This window comes from Musa acuminata, chromosome BXJ3-6, assembly GCF_036884655.1.
Source record: "Musa acuminata AAA Group cultivar baxijiao chromosome BXJ3-6, Cavendish_Baxijiao_AAA, whole genome shotgun sequence".
NCBI lineage: Eukaryota > Viridiplantae > Streptophyta > Magnoliopsida > Zingiberales > Musaceae > Musa > Musa acuminata.
Window position 1 is genome coordinate 10,712,610 of NC_088354.1, and position 18,741 is coordinate 10,731,350.

The following is an 18,741-nucleotide window of genomic DNA, read 5'->3' on the forward strand; positions in this document are numbered from 1 at the left end:
GGCTCCATCCCGACATAGCTCGGGACCTATACACTCTGCCCTTCGAGGTCCTTCTTGGCAGGTCTGCCAAGTCGCTGCTGTGGGTAAGTGTCATTCCGCTGGTTCGGTTGCGTGTGTTCGGATAGCTCTTGTCTTAACTCGTTTGTCTGCAGGGCACTCATTATGCCGCGGCGCTGATGGACCGCGTTCGCAATGCGGGGCAGGTCATCGACATCCTGAGTGACTGCAATGCCGACCTCCGGAAGCAGGTGGAGGAGGTCCGCGCTGGGGCGGCTCCTGGGGCGGTCGCACCTCGAATTTGGATGCGGAGGCAACGCGCCTCCGGTCCGAGTTCAAGGCGTCCGAGGAGCGGAATAAGGAGCTTCAGATGCATCTGAAGGCGTCTGTGGCCAAAGCTCGTTCGGCAAGAGGGGAGTCGGTCGAGCTGATCCGTCGGTTGGAGGAGGCGCGTGCTGAAGCGCGGGGGGCTACCGAGGCCCTTGCCGTCGAGATCCGTCAGAGGTCGAAGAAGGACAAGAAACTGATCGAGGTTTACAAAGATTCCTCGGGCTTTCAGCTTGGCCTTGTTCGGACTGGGCAGGTTTCGTACAAATACGGGTACCGGATCGCCCTGGCCCGCTTGAAGGCACGCCACCCCGGCTTGGAGGTCGCGGAGGATCCTTTCGACTCCTTCCCCGAGAACATGGGCGTCGACATGCCGGACGAAGTCCCATTTGATGACAGCCCCGACGCTCCTGAGGTATAAATGTAGTCTTTTCTGTATATATATTTTTCTTTCTTTTTCTTTTTTGTTGTTCGGGTGTTGATCACTAATGTAATGCGCTTCCTGAAAATAATATAGCTATTTTTACCCTCATCGTACTCATGTGTCTTTTTTCCTGGCTTGTGGTTTGCCAATCACTAGCTTTTGTTAAGTCCCAGTTCATCGCATTATGGAAAAAACCTTTTGAGATTTTGCGAGTTCCAAGTCCTTGGCAAAGCGTGGCCCTGCATCGTCGCGAGCTGGTACGTACCGACCCTAACAACTTCGATCACCCGATAAGGGCCTTCCCAATTGGGAGCTAACTTCCCACGTGCTCGGGTCGAGTCGATAACCTCGGCCCTGCGTAAGACCAAGTCACCCAACTTAATTGGTCGAGGCCGCACCCTGCGGTTATAGATTCTAGCGACGGCCCTTTTATAGGAGAGGTCTTTTAGGTGCGCGTTAGCGCGTCGCTCCTCGAGTAGATCGAGATCGGCTCGCAATCCCTGGGCCGATACCCGTTCGTCGTAGCTTGCCGTCCTCGAGGTAGGGAAAACCATCTCGGGGGGCAAGACAGTCTCGGTCCCAAACGAGAGGCTATAAGGGGATTCTCCGATTGCGGTCTTGGGGGTGGTCCGCAAGGACCACAGGATACTGGAGAGCTCATCCACCCAAGCTGATTGGGCCGCTGACACTCTCCTCTTGAGTCCGCCTAGAATAGATCGGTTAGTGACTTCGGCCAACCCGTTCGTCTGGGGATGGGCCACAGAGCTGAACCTTAGCTGAATCCCGTAGTTCGAACAGAACTCCTGGAATCGAGCACTGGTGAACTGGGATCCGTTGTCCGTGATGATGGCTTCGGGCAAGCCAAACCGAGTCACAATGTTTTTCCAGACGAATTTCTCCACTTGCCGCTCCGTGATTGTTGCTAGTGGCTCGGCTTCTGCCCATTTGGTGAAGTAATCTACGCCCACGACGATGTATCGTCGTTGCCTCGAGGCCGGTGGGAAGAGGCCGAGGAGGTCCAATCCCCATTGCGCGAACGACCACGCACAGTCGATGGGGGACAGGGGGACCGCCGACAGCCGGGGCATTCGGGCGTGCCTCTGGCAGGGCCCACACCGCTGCACGTAGATTCTCACGTCTCGGGACATGGTGGGCCAGTAGTATCCTTGATGAAGGATTTTGTAGGCCAAGGTCCGACCAGCAATATGCTCCTCGCAGATCCCCTCGTGGACCTCGGCCAAGACCGCTTGCACTTCGTCAGGCTCGAGGCATCGCAGTAGGGGCTGTGAGAAGGATCACTTTTAGAGCCATCCGTTCAGCTCGGAATACCATGCTTGCATTCAGCGAATGCGCCGCGCCATGGCCTCGTCGTTGGGAAGAATCCCGTCGCGTTTGAAGAGCAACATCTCTTGTACCCACGTGATGCGCGCCTCGGCAGGAGTTATAGCTGAAACCGAGATGGCGTGGAATGGGAGATCTTTAACCTTGATGTGGTTTTCGTGGTCTGGTCCTGAGGTCATCTTTGCCAACTCGTCGGCTCGTTCATTTTGGCTCCTCGGCACCTTGGATATCGTGAAGTGGGAGAAGTTGGAGGCTAAGCTTTTTACCTCCGCTAAGTACTTTGCCATGGTCGGTTCCCCAGCTTCGTATCCATCGCTAAGTTGCTCGGCGACGAGCTGCGAGTCACTGAAGACGTGGATGGCGTCCACCTGCATTTTAAGGGCTAGTTTGAGTCCTGCTAGGAGTGCCTCGTACTCGGCTTCATTGTTGGTTGCCCAGAACCCGAAGCGGAAGGAGCGTTCGAACGAGCATCCGTCGGGTGCCGAGAGTACCAACCCTGCGTCCTTTCAGAGTTGTGGGGAACGCCCTGCACATCAGAGCGTCAGAGATTACATACAGTGCCATTTGGGTGTGGAAGGCGGCTACAAGGTCCGCTGGGTCGGTGGAGCCATCGTATGTGTCCAGAGAGGGGAGACGAAAGTTCTGTGGGACTGTTTGATCCCGTATTTCAGGGACAAATGGGGATCCCTGATGTACGTCCTCCCCGAGCTCTCCTCTTGACCCGCGGACCTCCTCTGCACCTCGTCAAGTCGTTGACTGACGAGGAGCAACTGGGCTCGCAGGGAGTCCGTCGAGGTCGAAGGAAGGGCCTCGGGTTGCGCGTGGCCTCCCCGATCCGCCGTCACTTGATCCCCGAGTGGGGACGCTAGGACCCGAGGCGAAGCGGGAAGCTGCGCATGAGCCTAAACGGGCGGCTCCTACTGTCGCACCAGTTCGGCGGCCGGTGGGTGCAGCGTTCGTGAGACGAGTGGAATGATGGACTGCACCATACCGGTCAGAACTTGGACCTGATGGGTGAGGTCGAGAAAGGCCTCAGACGAGACGGGCAACGGTTCGGCAGAGGGGGCGTCAGGCGGCAACAAACCCCGGTGGTTGAAGATCCGCCAATAGCGCTCTGAAGTTGTGGCGGGGTATTCGTTGCGGAGACCCGTCCGCGGGGAATGTTCCCCCGGAGCCCCGACCAGGTGCGACCCCTCGACTGCGAGTTCGACCAAGTCAGTCTAGCGATCCCTCGACATGAGGGCTCTCCTTCTAGCGCCAAAATGTTGGTGTAAACAACTTTAAGTCGTGGCCTCGGGGCCGACGCGACTCGGTTCGGGTCCGGATGATGGGGGATCTCTCAGGGGGGGTTCCTCAAGACTGCAGAGGTTGTCGGCTCGGGTCGGTTCGGTCGTGGAGGTGGGTCGTCATTTCCTTCGGGAAGGGGCTCCTCGCCAATGCGTCCGGAGAGGGGCGCCTCGTCTTCGTCCCTGCACACAGGTCGGGTCGAGCATCTCGACCCGACCCCTCCGATGATTAAGTTAGTCCGTGGTCGCAGGAGTCTCCCCCTTGGTGCTTAGGACGCAAGGATATTTATAGGGGAGTTTAGTGTCATCTAACGTGCCTGCTCGCAGGGGACAGGAACGTACCTTCTGATGACGTCTGACATTGCTGTTGGCGTGGCATGAGGAATCGAGCCTGAGCGATCGTTAATGGGCCTCGGTTGGCGTTCCTGCCCGTGTTGGTCAGGCGCTGTCAGCCCAACAGAGACGTGGGGCGTCAACTGATGTCACGCAAGTCTTATCGTAATTATCATCCTCATCACTAATGAATTCTTATACCTTTCAACCATATGTAATTTATGAGAGTCAGAAGATCAGTAAATAAAAAGGTATGCCAACTGACTAAAATTTATAATTAAATATAAAATATCTTTAACTCTAATATGGATATTAGGGAAAGCTCACAATATGAGATTAAGAGCTGAAATATTATTGACTCAACCTCCAATTACTACTCGACAACACAACTTGCTCGTAACAAAGAGAACAAGTTATGACTAAGTCAATACAATATACAAATCAAGGCACAAATATTGAAGGAACAACAAGATAAGCTAATCATGTCTCGACAACCACAAATAATCCATATGCTCAACCTCTGGTTATGATGTATTTTAAATGTGAGCCTGATCATCGTTCCAACGAGTGTTGTGCTAGTAAGTCTGTCAACCTTGTAAATCACAAAGACGACTTTAAATAAGAAGGACATGCCTAAGATGATACGATTAATGATATTGATAATACTAAAATAGTAGAGGAAGAAGGGGATCATGTCGCATGTGTTGTAAAAAAATTATTACTCACCCCTAGATAAGAAGATCTATCTTAACATAAGAAAATCTTCAATTCTTAATGTAGTATTAATAACAAAATCTATACATTGACATTAGATAATGGAAGCTATGACAACATTGTATCCACGTCGTTGGTGAGACACTTTAAATTATAAATGAAAGCTCATCCAATACCATACAGTGGATTAAAGAAAGCCAAAATGTCACTGTAATTGAGATTTGTAGAGTTCATCTCTCAATTAGAAAAGACTATAAGAAGGAAATTATAAGTGAAGTGGTTGACATGGATGTGTGCTATGTGCTACTTGAAAAGCGGTGAATGCAACCAACCTTGAAAGAAAGAATGCCTATATTTTTTGGTGGAGTGGGAAGAAAATTAGCATTCTGTCGACTAACAAGAAGGGTGATAAATCTAATACTTTTAAAGTGGAGGGGAGGTCTTTCTTATCTATTTCCAACAATGTGTTGGAATTCATTACCAAGTCTAAAGAAATAAGAGTATGCTATACTCTTATTATGAAGGGAGAAAAGTCACTTGAAGCAAAGATTCCAAACACACCTGAGTCAAAGATTTCAAATGAACTAAGATTGATATTAGAAGAATTTAAAGAAATCGCCCTAAAGGATTACCAAATAGTCTTCCCCCCATAAGAGATATTCAATACCAAATTAATTTGGCTTTAGGAGAAAGTCTACTAAATTTACCTCACTATTGGATGAACCCAAAAGAGAATGAAATGCTGAGAGAGAAGATAAAAGAGTTGATGCAAAAGGGACATATTCAAAAAAGTATGAGCCTATGTGCTCTCTCAGCTTTGTTGACACCTAAGAAAGATAAAAGCTGAAGGATGTGAGTAGATAGCAAAGTCATCAATAAAATGATGGTTAGGTATCACTTTTCCATACCTTGATTAGAAGATATATTGGATCAACTACATGACTTTAAGATATTCTCAAAGATGGATCTCTATAGCGGATATCGTCAAATTAGCATAAGACCTGGAGACGAATGGAAGCTATATTTAAAACAAGAGAAGGCTTATATGAATGATTAGTTATGTAATTTAATTTGCTCAATCATATCTATGATGGTTACTTATTCAAAAGTAACAAGCTGTGTATTCTGATTATATCCTTATGAAAAAAAATTATTTAAGATTTACACGGAGGAGGACTCAGTAGACATTTCGAGCATGACAAAACAATAGTAAGCATCGAGGAGATGTGCTTTGGTCACAATTAAGAATGAATGTTGATAATTTTATAAGAAAATATTCAACTTATCAAACTGTAAAGGGGCAGTCGTAAAACACTAATTTATATATGCCATTACCACTTTCAAAAGATATTAGAGAGGATTTATCTATAGATTTTATATTGGGATTGCTAAGAATTCAGAGGGGAGTTGATTTTGTATTTGTGGCTATGGATCAGTTCTTCAAGATACTCATTTCATGCTATGTCGAAAGACTTCATATGCAAATCATATTGCTAGGCTATTCCTTCAAGAGTCGTGCGCCTACATGGAGAACTAAAATCATTTTTGACTGACATTATAGAAAAGACTTAACGCGAGTTTGAATTTCAGCAACATAACTCACCCACAAACTGATGACATAGGTAACTAATAGAACTTTAGGAAACTTAATTTGTTGTATTTGTAGTATCAAAGTAAGACAATGAGATTTTACACTCGCACAAGCTGAATTTGTCTATAACAATACAATTCATAGTTATATTAAAGCGTCACCATTCTATTTTGTTAACAAGAAAGCGTTGAAGCATGCTTTGAATTTAGTTTTACGACTCCCGAAACGAGTGTAGCAACTAATAATATGACTCGACTAGTACAATCAACCTGAGCTGAAGTGAAAAAGTTAGAAATTACTAATGTCAAATACAATGAAGCAACTTATAAACATAGGAGAGAGAAGATGTTTCACGGAAAAAATATAATTATGTTATACTTGTAAAAAGAGATATTTTTCATAAACAGAGAGAAAAAGTATAATCTCCACAAGGTCATAAAGAAAATCAATAACAATGCCTATGTTATTGATTTACCAAAAGACTAAGATTTTAAAGACCTTCAATGTTACATACTTATATTTCTAATAATATATATATATATATATATATATATATATATATATATATATATATATATAAAATCTACGTCACAGTCCTCTTCTGCTGGAAGTTGAATTCAGAGTCCTCTCCATGTCCAACTTCTATTACTTTGGAACCTTCACTAGTGCGAAAACAACGTGTTCAAAAAGGTATCTGCACTCTAGATGCCACCCAAACTTTCATATGATCTTTTATCGGAGTCAACCTAAACTCGGTGTAAGAATGATAAGGGCGGACGTATCAACGTTATCTACTTTCCATGATACATCAGCTCTTCTCATCTCTTCGGGTTGATGACCAAGAGTATGTTATCCATCTTGTTTGTGGCCCCTGATGCAGACTTGACCAGAATCCCACTCATTACCGACCATTACGAAGAATGTGGCAGATGCACTCAATTTTAAAAGCTGGAATTCTGATTGAAAGCTCATGCAGCGGGCTTAGAACACTGGGGGAGGGAAGGAAAAAAAAATAAAAAAGGATAAAATCTAAAGAAAAATTATTCACATTACAGGTGTTTGCCAGCAAGTTAGAGGTTTTGCCAAAGTAATCTCCCCTGCACAATTGGTGCAAGAGATTGGGCATCGTTGGTGTCCACGCACAACTTCCACATCCTGAAATGATCTGAAGATAAAGTAGTGTCGACTTCGGCCGCTGCATGAGTCAGTAAAGTGGGCTTAGCTATTCGATCAATAAAAGGAAGATCCATCGAAGTCGTAAACTAGACGTCAATTTGAAGAAAAGAGGCACAATCACAAGTCGTAATCAAATCAGCAAACCAAACTCACCGCAGACAGACACTCTGTGGTCCACAAGAAGATGAAATTAAGAGCTGGAAAGGCGTACGAGCAACAAGTAATACCAACCTCGTGCTGATGTTGCAGTTGTCCTGCCGCACTACTCCCACAAGCTTTATTACTTATCAAAGCAGACAAGAGATCCGACGTGCATCTAAACAGGCCACCGGAGGGTTGCCTGTATGACGTAACAACAGATCAACAAGTTTGAATTGTCAGCAATATGGAACAGAAACAAATGAACACTAGTAAATTACATGATGCCCAAGGATTCATTAAAATGCTCACAAACAAAAGGGAGGCAGAACTGTTGCCTGCACAAACTCAAAAGTAGAATGTTGTTTGGTGGTGGTACGACTAAAGGCCACGTACGGAAATGATTTCATTCAATTGAGATTTCCTTCTCAAGAATACATCCCTTGAGATCAAGCATTAAAAAAAAAATCCCTTGAGCCTTAAAAGGTTCAAGATTCTTTTTTTCTAATTTTTCTTGTTTATCACAATTAATAACTCATATCCAAACAAATTGGGGAACAAGATGGCAATTTATGGAGAAAGGCTATATATTCTGTAGTGAATGAAAGAATAGTGAAAAGTTATGCACCTCGACGAAAGACTGCTACCATTCAGGGAGGAGAGGCAGTCTAGGTACCCCACTTTGTGAACTCTCTGTATCACCAAAATTTCTTAAATTGTCGAGCTCAATATTCTCATCAACAACTTGATCAACGGATTTCTTCTCTCCAATGCCAGCCTGGAGGGGAAGGGGAAAGATTCTTAGATAAACACCAGGCTCTTGGACCACCATCTCCCACTTGAGTTTGTACTTCTTGATCAGGTCTATCTGAACTGGAATGATATGTGGTGGCCTTGGGAGAAGCTGTAAGGACTTCCCTTGTGGAATCACAATTTGCTCGACAGCCAGTCTTGCTTCCTGAAAACAGAAAACTAGTATGATGGTGTTCAGGATTGTAGTGCATGCGTGTTGAATGACTCAAAAGAAGCTGAATTTGGAGGAGATATTTGGATGAATTTGGAGGAGATATAATAGAAATTTCAAAAAAAAAAAAAAAAACCTCTAGAGCATCAACCATCTCTGATGAAGTTGCTTCGTGTTCTTCTTTATGATATTTGGATACATTGGCATGTTCATTAACAAGGGCACCTACAGCCTTTGTAATCTGTACCAAAGAGGTTGACTACAAGACACAAGCATCCATGAGACACAAGCGAACATGGAAAATAAGTTTACCATAATCTTGTACCTACCTTTGTGACAAAGATTGGAATGTCACGAGACTTGGCAACTGCCTGAATTTGGGAGTTCTTTTTGAGTTTGGAGGATAAGGCAAGAAATGCATCTGCTTCACTTATATTATCAGTTATCTCAATCATTTCATCAATTCCCAACTGCTTTAGTGCTTGTAAGATGCTTGATTCCATGATCTAGAACAACTGTTCAACCAGTTAGTTCAAAATTGAACTATTTCTAAATATGTCTTAGATACAGACAACAAATTTATCAAAATCAGACTTGGGAACAACTACTACTTACATGTAACAACTGTATATACAAGCATTCAACCAGATGCACACCTCCAACCACTGCTTGCATATTTGATTTTGGCTGCTATTTTCATGCATTTACAATTGTAGGCAACCAAATACTCCTAAAAACTTATCATATGGTACCATGTCCATGTCTGACATTGGCACTTGTGAGGGACTGGCACAATTTTAGGTGCTCCACAAAATAATGTGACACGTGTCACCTAAACTTATGGGTATTTTACTTACTGTGATGTTGAAATTATAATTAATGTTTGGTAAATAGGTTTCAAGTATTCTTATACATGGTTGTTACTCATGCAAATGACTGCTTATCTTTATAAGTTGCACCAAATGATGATCTTCACCTGAATTCATGATTATATATAAAATTTACTACACTCGCTGATTCCCGTTTGCGTGTTATGTCATATCTCACTGTCGAAACATGTGTGGACGTGTCTGTAACATGTCACATCCTAGTCATGCTTGACTGGTCGAGTTCTTGTCGAAACTCAAAGTGATAGCAAAATAAGCAAACAGTTGTAGCCAAAAAAAAATTTTGTCTATAAGTTATAATACTACCATATATGCCAGTGTTAAATGAAAGGAGAAAAGCCAAATGTGGCTCTAGAACACGGCTCTTTAAATATGACACTGTCCTATAGAGATTTGAGAAAATAATTTACGGCTAAACATTGTCTTTATCAACCACATTGTAGAATACTCTGGCCAAGACATTCTCTACTAAAGAAACTCCTGACAGGTTGGTTCTTGGATAGGACATTCCTCTCATCCAAGAAGGTCCATCCGATAGCCTATTCCCATTGAAACAAAAGATCCAAAGTGTTGAGGCAAATTGTTTAAGAAATTGTTTCTTTATTCACTTCAGGTTATTCCCCTTTCTATGAGCACTATTCAGTTTGCAATTATAGCATTCTGACCATTGCCAACCGTGGTCATAATTCATGAATCACAAAACCAGCACAGATACATGTCGCACAAAGGCATTCCTTAATTAACATATTATATTCAGTTAGTAAATGTATATAACTTAAAACCTTTTTAGGTGACTAGTATACAAATTAAAACAATGAACGTCAGTTTCATGGTTTTTGTAACTCTCATCGTGATCAGAGTTCACCAAACACCATATCCTAGAAAATGGCATCCATTACTTGATTATTTAGATAGATACATAGATTTGTTGATAAACAAAGAGATGCTGAATATAATTAGGACTATCAGCGAGACATAGATTTGTTTATGAGTAATGAAGGATTCAGCATGCATGATATTCAACTTGGTTATTGAAAAATCATGGTGTATGTAATTTAAGGGAAAAATAGCTTGCTTAGAGATTTCTGCAGGTTGACTGGTGCCATCAAAAGTAACCTAGAGCTACAATTTCAAATGATAAAAATAATTTAAATAATGAGCATATTTTATAAGTCGGTAAAAACAGTCACAGAATAAGAACCACGAAAAGTAGAACATAAAGCAATTGAGTCAAAGAGACAGAATGTGTACCAGTGATCCTTACCCCATAAACAAAGAGGTGGAAATCTCTTCCAACTTTATGAGATATATCAAGCTCTTTTTCCTTAAATTCAATAGTAGGCATGTTGTTGCACAACTTTTGACTAGGAATTAGAAGATCATTCTCGACCTTGCTTTCTTCTTCCTTCAAAGTGAAAATATCGCCAAGAGATTCCTTCTGCAAAGGAAGGGTTTCAACTGTAGACTCTTCGATGTCCATCTTGCGAATTTCAAATTTTGGAGACCGGCCTATGTGTAAACAAAGAAAATAATCACAGGTTATTGAACAAGAGAAAAAATAAAGAAAGTGTTTTTTCCTTTTAAAAACAAAATGGCCCAATTGAGAGAACCACAAGTGTAACTTCTGACAACCTGCTAGAAGAGCATCCACTGTGGCTTCTAAACTACGATGGACTCGTACTTCAGTCTTTGAGACAATCTCTGCACCAAATGTAAATGTTGAAGGTCCTTTTCGCTCCAGGACAGTCTTCTGGACACCTCTTCTGCTAGCCTCTTCATCACCTAAAGTAACACTCTTAAGGACAAAAATCACCACAAGAAGTTAGTCTCAAAAAGTCAGCCTAACTAAGAAATATCATTAACAAAACATATCTGTCTGGCTAGTATGCTAATAAATTGAGGAGAACAATTTTGTTCGTGAAGAACTAGAAGCACATAGAGAAAAGGTAAGTAGACAGATTAGAGAAATAACAGAACTTACAGAGGAGACACACCAAGGTCCTTGGCCAAATAAAAATTTATCTATCACTCATTAAATTAAATTAATCACAAGAAACTATAAGGCCAGAATAAAGGGATAACTTTTACTGGAACAATTCATAGTCACAAAAATACATAAGGAACTTCTAAGAATCTTCAAATCAAGACCTAATTGCTAAACAAATATCCTAAATCATAAAAGGAAAAAAGGTGGCCAAATGTATGAGGCTCCTGTTAATACAGGATTTGGCAAGATCCGGTACACCTGTTTCAGCAACTTAGATAATTAGTCCATGTCCTTTAAAGATGTTTGAGCAAAGCAAATGTGGAGACTAAAACAGCAAGCTTCTGTTACTTTATGACCTTAATTATTTATTTTTTGGGTAAACATAAAAGCTATTGACGGAGATTGGAAGGGAAAGGGCATACTTGTATTCCCCCCACAAGCATCTCTAAAGAAGGATTCATGATCAAATTCTCTATTGTTACTCCATGAGCAGTGGCAACAAGCTGGATACCACGTTGTGCAATGGTACTAGCAGCTACCGCTTCTAGCTTAGTTCCAATTTCATCGATCACAATTACTTGTGGCATATGGTTTTCTACTGCTTCGATCAACACCTGGTTTCCATGGAGACGAACAAATACTTATTAGTATCAACCTTAATACATATGATTAAGACTCAAATTCTAAACTAAGACATGCACTTATAGAGATTAAGAAAGAACAAATGTCCCGCCCCCCCACAAAAAAAAAGGGACAATATCTATTAGAATAACACATTAATCTGAGCTGCATGCTAAAAAAATTCTTGGTCTTTGACCTATGATGTTTTACAAATTGATTGATGCCAACCTAAGGCCATCTACAATTAACAAGTCATGATGGTCTATCATAGTACCCGGTCAAGCATGGGAACCCACTGTTGAACATAATAGATCAAAGATGTCAATGCCATATGTATGAGACCATGTCGATGCCTGTTTAGTGCTAAAACCTATGTACGAGTCAGGTGTCAAGAATTGTAAAATCTCATATGAGGGTGACCTTTTGCTATCTTCATACTGCTAAAGATGCATGCTCAAGTCCCTGGAAACTTAAGTTAATAAAAGAATGTCAAACTAAAGACTTCCTGCAACATTTTCAACTCAAAGGAACATCATGAAACAAGTCGAAATCATAATTGGCCAACCATAAATAGACCAAGACCTTTAGTTGCCAACAATTTTCTAATAATACTCCTCTTTCTAAGTGAATGGCAAAATATATGCTTTGATTTTAACTTTTGGTGTATGTATCTTAATCTTGAATATGAAACGCAAATACACTCATCAAAGCCAACAACATTAATAATATAAAATAATGTTGAAATTTGATGAAGGAGCTTCATTTTTTTCTTAGATTATTAGCTGATTTTTAACTTAGATTGTTTGTTCATGAGAAATGTTATCAGGTTTCTCATTAAAATATTAACCATCTAGGCCTTCTGTTTTCCTAATGATGCTTCTCCTTCAAGCTCATAACAGTAACATTTGTTTTTCACATGGTTCGCATTACTAATCCGTACCGGTATATCAACCAATTGTCGGTACAGTACATATCGAGCTGTACCGAGCGAACCAACACATGGTACACTAGGGTTTACAGATGTACTGCCTGCATCAGTCCTCTGTCAGACTGGTACATACCGCCCGTATCGAGCAATACATTTCGGTGTGTCAAACCTTAGTTTTTCATGATAGTATTAAATAACCACCACCAACACAATCCTGATCAGGATTGAATGTAAGTCCTAATTTCTTGGTTTTCAGATGGTTCCAATACTTCCTATTCAGGTCAAACCATGCAGATCAACTGATTGCAACAAATCTTTCTTTTGTTTTTCTTTTTTCCTTCTAATTAAATAGAAGTTCAAACATGATTCACATGGCTGTGGCATCCTCTGCAATAAAAGAAAAATAATTATAAAAAACTGCTACAAACACTAATAAAAAATCAGTATGTTTATTTACTTCATCTTCAATAAACGATACAGATTATACAACAAATAACATTGACAATGGAAGATATCAACAAAATGGCGTTGATCCATATTAAGAGAAGCATATTAAGGCCTACAAAAAGCTACTCTTACTAAATTTTGCAATTGTACATGAAACATGCACTGCCACTAGTGAAATTAGTAGACCTTGTGTTGCATGTCAGGGTTGGGCACTTGCAACCTACGGGCACTCCCTATCCCAGCATGAGGAATGTCACCATCTCCACCTATCTCATTGGAGGTGTCAACGATCATGACCCGTTTCTTGTAATCATCTGCAAGCATCCTTGCTATTTCTCTGTTAAAGTCAGTGAGGTAGATGATAAGTACCCAAAAACACCAATGCTTTTGCGCAACTTCCATGAAAATTTCAATCTGTGGCATACCAACAGATTCTTAGGCTTTACAAAAGAAATTATGTTTGTTGACATGAATTTGGGGCTGTACGGTCTATAAGTTCACATACAACATATTCAATCATTTTGTAATCTTGAAGAACAATTTTCTTTAACTAATGCCTTATCTTGGTTATAATGGACTTCAACTAGCTTTGGAAGAAGGTAAGATTAATAATAAGAGTTTGTCTTCTCGGATCAAATATGTCTCATTTAATTAGTGAGCTAATTCAACACCTATGGTTACCATCCATCTCTTCCCCCTATCTTCTCCCATCACCCCTTCCAGAATGTGATTCGAACCAGACAGCGACACTGTCTGAAACTAACCACAATAGTTGGGATGCAATTTGAGGTAGGCCATAAGCAACTTGTTGAACATAATAACTGATCATTTAGATCCATATACTCATAATATATTAAGTATCCTCATCGTCTCCATCAATTAGCCACCTTCTGAAGATGTCAATCAGCAACAGATCGATGATGGCCAGAGATTGGAATAGCTATGTTTAGACTTTAAAGGAAAGGAAAACAAACCAGAAGTGACAAAACACAGAAAAATAATATCTAACACCTCTGACCATGGCCTGCTATTGGCAGGCTGCAATAGTGGTGCAGACAACAGGTGACAACGTGCCATGGCTACATCTAATCCCCATCAGTTGATAACACCACAACTCCACAAGCTAGTGGCTACATCTAAGCCCCATCAGTTGACTACACCACCAGTTTGTGGTGGAAAAACAGATCCCAGCGTGCAACCACAATGGCAGCAGCAATGATGTCATCGGCCACAAATGGTGTCAGCTTATGTCCTTTAGGTGTTTGAATTTGAAAAGAATAAGGAAAAGAAGCATTGATTCTTTTCATCAAAAAAATATTGGGTCTTCTTCCTAAACCAAAAACAAGTCACCTAAATAGATTGTCAAATCCCATTGGATCTTTTTTTTTTTGCTTCAACAGATCCTCTTATCTAGTTTTCTTCCTCTCTAGGAGTCCAAAATCCAAATACAACAAAAGCAGACATGCTAGAACTCCAAAATTCTTTGATAAGAAGAACCTAAAAATTATGGTGACTTAATAACCCAACTAAAGTAGACTCCAATCTCAACAAGCCATCTTTAATACAAGGATAAAAAGAAGTTTTGATATCTCAACCATTTGGAGTTGACTATATGGATCATTTCCCACCACTGAGCTCTTTTTTAGGTTAATATCAAAATTAGAAAGGTCATTTCAATCCAACGAACTAAACAAACTACAAACTCAACGTAGACCTAAATTATCAGATCATTTGAATCAGATTGCATTGATTCTTTAGAACTTCGATTAGTTTTCACGGTAATGCTTCACTTCCTAAAGTCAGCCATTTGGTGTCCATAACATGATTTCTGGAACCCTAACGTTCTATACTAAGAGAAACAAGACCTGCTCTACCTAATTGCATGAGTCGGAAATAGATGAATGTGAAACCTGATGACTGTGGTCTTGCCGACTCCTGGAGGACCTATAAGTAACAGTGAACCCCCATCCTTCACCAAATCACGCAGCAGATTGGCACTGCCGGTGACTGATCGGCCAACCCGGCAAGTGAGTCCAACGATGGAGCCCTTCCGGTTCCTGATGGCGCTAATCCGGTGCAACGTCCGACTGATGCCCGCCCGATTATCCGCGGCAAAGTCGCCCACCTGACACCGAAAGAATCATTCCCATGACATCGGTTCTTGACCCACTTGTTTCTCGATTCTTTCCTGGGGAAATGGAGGAGAGGGCAACCTGGGAGGCGGCGTGGTGGAGGTCCTGGGAGGAGATGGGGCAGTCGGAGAGAAAGAAGTCGCCGGAGGGGAAGCGGGCAAGGGGCCGTCGGCCCAGGTCCATGACGATCTCGACGAGGCGGCGGAGCTCCGGTTGGGCCTCCGCCCGCCTCCGCATCTCCAGCGGGAGGAGGACCAGAAGACGGCGCAGCTCCTCATCGAACCCGTCGTATTGGTCGGCGACGTCGTCGCAGGCGGCGGGATGGGGAAGACGGCGCGGCCGGCGCGGCGGCGTAGAGAAAAGGGGCAACGGCGCGGGGAGGCTACGGGACGGAAGCCGGAGGGAGAAGAATGAGAGGAACGGCGGGAGGGAGCCGCGGGTGCGGGCTTGGGCGGCGACGGAGGACAGGGGCGGATTTGGGCGGAGCAGCAGCATCAGACGGTTCGAGGCCTTTGCTTCGACTTGTGATCTGCGTGACGATGGCAGGCCCAAGAAAAATAAAAGAAACACGGAAACTCAACCTCTGGTTTTTGTAATAATTGTAAGCCGTCTGATCTCTGACGGACGGTCGTCGCACCATGAGGCTTTAGTGATAGCTTATAAACGGGATTGCGAGCCAATGTTGAGTCCAACTCTACTCGACAGATCGCACCAAGGGATCACCGGTTCCGGAACCTTACGCTTCGATTCCATGCTTCCTTCTGCAGCTCGTACATTGGCCACGAAGAACCTCAACGGAGGAGCCCAAAGCGACCTCACGCACCGTTGCCGCCGCCCACACCTCCAAACAAAATCAAAGTACATGCCTCTCTGTCGTCGTCACCCGCCTCCTTCCCGTGCAGAACTTTGGACAGCACAACCTACCTACTGCTCTCTGCAACGAGTGATTGCCTATGTGACAGTCCAATCACCACAGAGACGTAGGTCTGTAACGATGCAGAGCATCCGTCGAGTGGAAGCTCCCCAAGAGTACCGTCTCGGTGGTCTAACAATTACTAGGGGTCCGGCACTTGAAGATGAACTCGCTTAGACACGATTGGCTATGAATGGGACTCGGATGACGATTATTAATCATATAACACACACAACGATCCTCCTCTGCTCCAATCAGTCCCTCCTCCACTCATCTTCTAGATGGATTTGCGTGGGATGAGGGGGGCAACACATTATTATATGTGTGTGAGATTTCGTCATCAAGCTTTGGATATGACCTCTCCGAGAGTTGACAGAAAGCAAGCTTACGAAGAAAGAAATGGCGCTGTCGAGACAGATTGGGTGATTAACGTAATGGTCTGCTCTTTATGCCTGGAATGTCGCTGCCTGGTTATGTAACCAAAGCCAGCAGCAGTTTACACTTGGTTACAGAGGGGTAGCTCAAAAGACCATGGTGGGAGAAAGGTGACGTCTCTTTCGGCAAAGCAATAAAGGAGCGAGATAACGAAAGCTGTAAGTGTCATCGTCTGAAAGGTAGGATAGGCTTGAACAGAGACGAAGATGCTCTTGTGAGATGATATTTTGTGGCTTTGTTCGTCTTTCCAACGGGAGCTCATGTTGCTGCTGAGATTGGAGGTTTGTCTTCTAGGAGATAGGTTCACCTTGATCTTTTGATCTCTCATGCCTGCTTGTCCTTGGCAACCTCTCCCTCCTGTTGCCCATCTGTGTCACCGCGTCCTTGTGCTTCTGTTCTTCGTCCTTCAGACACTGGGTCGACAGCGGTGTGTGCGGTGTTGGTCGACTGAAAGCTCGAGTTTTGGTCTCGGCGATGTAATTGAGAGACTCGGTGGCCAAGACTTCTCGAAGAGGAAGTAAGACGGAAGAAACTACCGCTGCCAGCATCACGTGCAGACCACCACCAGCAGGAGCAGCAGGACGTGGAGCGGAAGATCGCGTCCTCATCGGTTGCCACGGCTTCGACTTCCAAGGATGCCCATCTTTCGGAGAAGATGGGGGAGGGCCAAAACCACCACGGAGGCCTCGGCTTCCGCCAACTTGCTGTCCATGACCGCCACCAGCAGCGGCGGGCGCAGCCCCGCTCGGGATTTGGAAATCTGAGGGGCGCCGGCGGGGAGATTTTGGAGGTCCATGGGGGTAGCATTGTGCGGTCCACCGGCCGGAAAGACTGCCACAGCAAGGTGTGCACCGCCAAGGGCCCCCGCGACCGCCGTGTCCGCCTCTCCGCGCACACTGCTATCCAGTTCTACGACGTGCAGGACCGCCTTGGCTACGACCGCCCAAGCAAGGCCGTCGATTGGCTCATGAAGAACGCTAAGGCCGCCATTGACCAGCTCGCCGAGGTCCCAGCCTGGACCCCCACCTCCACCTTGACCGCTGCCATTACCTCCACATCCCGTGTACCTCCACCATCCAATCAATCCCCGGTTGCTGAACCAGATGTCAGTAGTGCCTTCAGCTTTGGCGGTGGTGACGGTGGCGGCGGCGGTAGTGGGAGTAATTGTCTTCTCCAGCCATCGTTGGACTCCGATGCCATTGCCGATACCATGAAGTTCTTCATCCCGATGGCTGCTACTGGCACCGCAACTTCACCATCCTCCAGCTCTCCGATCCGCGTCCAGAACTACCCGCTGGGACTCCTGCCGCGATCCACCACCCAAACTCAAGACCTCTGCCTCTCCCTCCAATCATTCCAAGATCCGATCTTTAACCAGAACCCAACTCCGTCCGCTCATAATTCTCTACTCGCTGGCTCCGCCCGCTTGGGTTTTGACCACCCCGACTCTGCCAGTTGGGCCGAACACAAGCAGCGAATGGCTCCATGGAATGTAGCGGAGACGAGCGACGGTGTTGGCCATGGAGGATTTCCTTTCAGCGTTCCACCACCACAGGCGGTGCCGACGCACTCGGTGCTCTGCCCGAGCCAGTTATTCTCTCAGAGGGGGCCCCTTCAGTCCAGTAACTCGCCTTCACTCCATAGCTGGGCAGAACCCATGGCGGCCAACGCCGAGATCCAGATGCATCCGGGGCTACATCACTCTGTTTCTTCCTCTACATTCCAGCACGGGTTCAGGGCGTAGAGGAGCATGGCGGCATCTCCAACAAGCTGCGCTCTGTTTTCTCTGCTTCTCGCCATCGATGCAGTGGAATGAAACAACTAGACCATCTCCAATTACTACGGCTGAAAATTTGCGATCTTTGCGTTATCCATAGAACTGCTTGGTTCGTGGCAGAAAGTGAAGCCGAGCAACAACATCGCCTACATCTGCTGGAAATCCATGTCTTCGGTCGGTTCTTTTCTTCTCTCTGTTCCTTGTCCATTGGTTCCTCTGCCTTGTTAGTCTCAGTTGTAGTCGTCTTTGTTGTTGTGATGTTCTGTAGTCACCTGGCAATGACTTAATAGATTTGTTCTGTTCTGTCCAATAGTTAATGAATA

General features: G+C 44.1%; 2 protein-coding genes across 4 annotated transcripts; one reads left to right on the plus strand and one right to left on the minus strand.

The window, feature by feature from the left end:
• Positions 1 to 6,924: 6,924 nt before the first annotated feature.
• Positions 6,925 to 15,838, minus strand: LOC135583634 (protein SEEDLING PLASTID DEVELOPMENT 1-like). 3 transcript variants are annotated; one of them, XM_065157044.1, is made up of 11 exons: positions 15,375 to 15,836; positions 15,072 to 15,286; positions 13,348 to 13,498; positions 11,588 to 11,779; positions 10,811 to 10,973; positions 10,443 to 10,687; positions 8,621 to 8,797; positions 8,428 to 8,550; positions 7,956 to 8,285; positions 7,421 to 7,529; positions 6,925 to 7,208 (listed from the first exon to the last, which is right to left on the minus strand). In XM_065157044.1, exons 1-9 carry the CDS (start codon positions 15,786 to 15,788, stop codon positions 7,971 to 7,973), a joined length of 1,995 nt encoding a protein of 664 aa, XP_065013116.1. In that variant the 5' UTR covers positions 15,789 to 15,836; the 3' UTR covers positions 6,925 to 7,208; positions 7,421 to 7,529; positions 7,956 to 7,970. The 3 variants fall into 3 exon arrangements, with proteins under 3 accessions (XP_065013116.1, XP_065013117.1, XP_065013118.1); XM_065157045.1 differs by lacking the exon at positions 11,588 to 11,779 and having other exon boundaries at positions 15,375 to 15,838; XM_065157046.1 differs by lacking the exons at positions 8,428 to 8,550; positions 8,621 to 8,797 and having other exon boundaries at positions 15,375 to 15,835.
• An 800-nt stretch (positions 15,839 to 16,638) lies between these two features.
• LOC103987805 (transcription factor PCF5-like) lies at positions 16,639 to 18,728 on the plus strand. Its single transcript, XM_065157049.1, has 2 exons — positions 16,639 to 16,922; positions 17,052 to 18,728. The coding sequence occupies exon 2, from the start codon at positions 17,297 to 17,299 to the stop codon at positions 18,383 to 18,385; it is 1,089 nt and encodes a 362-aa protein (XP_065013121.1). The 5' UTR covers positions 16,639 to 16,922; positions 17,052 to 17,296; the 3' UTR covers positions 18,386 to 18,728.
• Positions 18,729 to 18,741: the final 13 nt, after the last annotated feature.

Excerpts from the sequence above, each read along its gene's own strand:
- LOC135583634 (XM_065157044.1), bottom strand. The coding sequence starts at position 15,788 with ATGCTGCTGCTCCGCCCAAATCCGCCCCTGTCCTCCGTCGCCGCCCAA. Across the intron at positions 15,287-15,374 it reads TCCACCACGCCGCCTCCCAG|GTGGGCGACTTTGCCGCGGA; the intron begins GTTGCCCTCTCC and ends TTTCGGTGTCAG. Across the intron at positions 8,551-8,620 it reads TTCCAATCTTTGTCACAAAG|TCAACCTCTTTGGTACAGAT; the intron begins GTAGGTACAAGA and ends TGTGTCTTGTAG.
- LOC103987805 (XM_065157049.1), top strand. The coding sequence starts at position 17,297 with ATGGGGGAGGGCCAAAACCACCACGGAGGCCTCGGCTTCCGCCAACTT.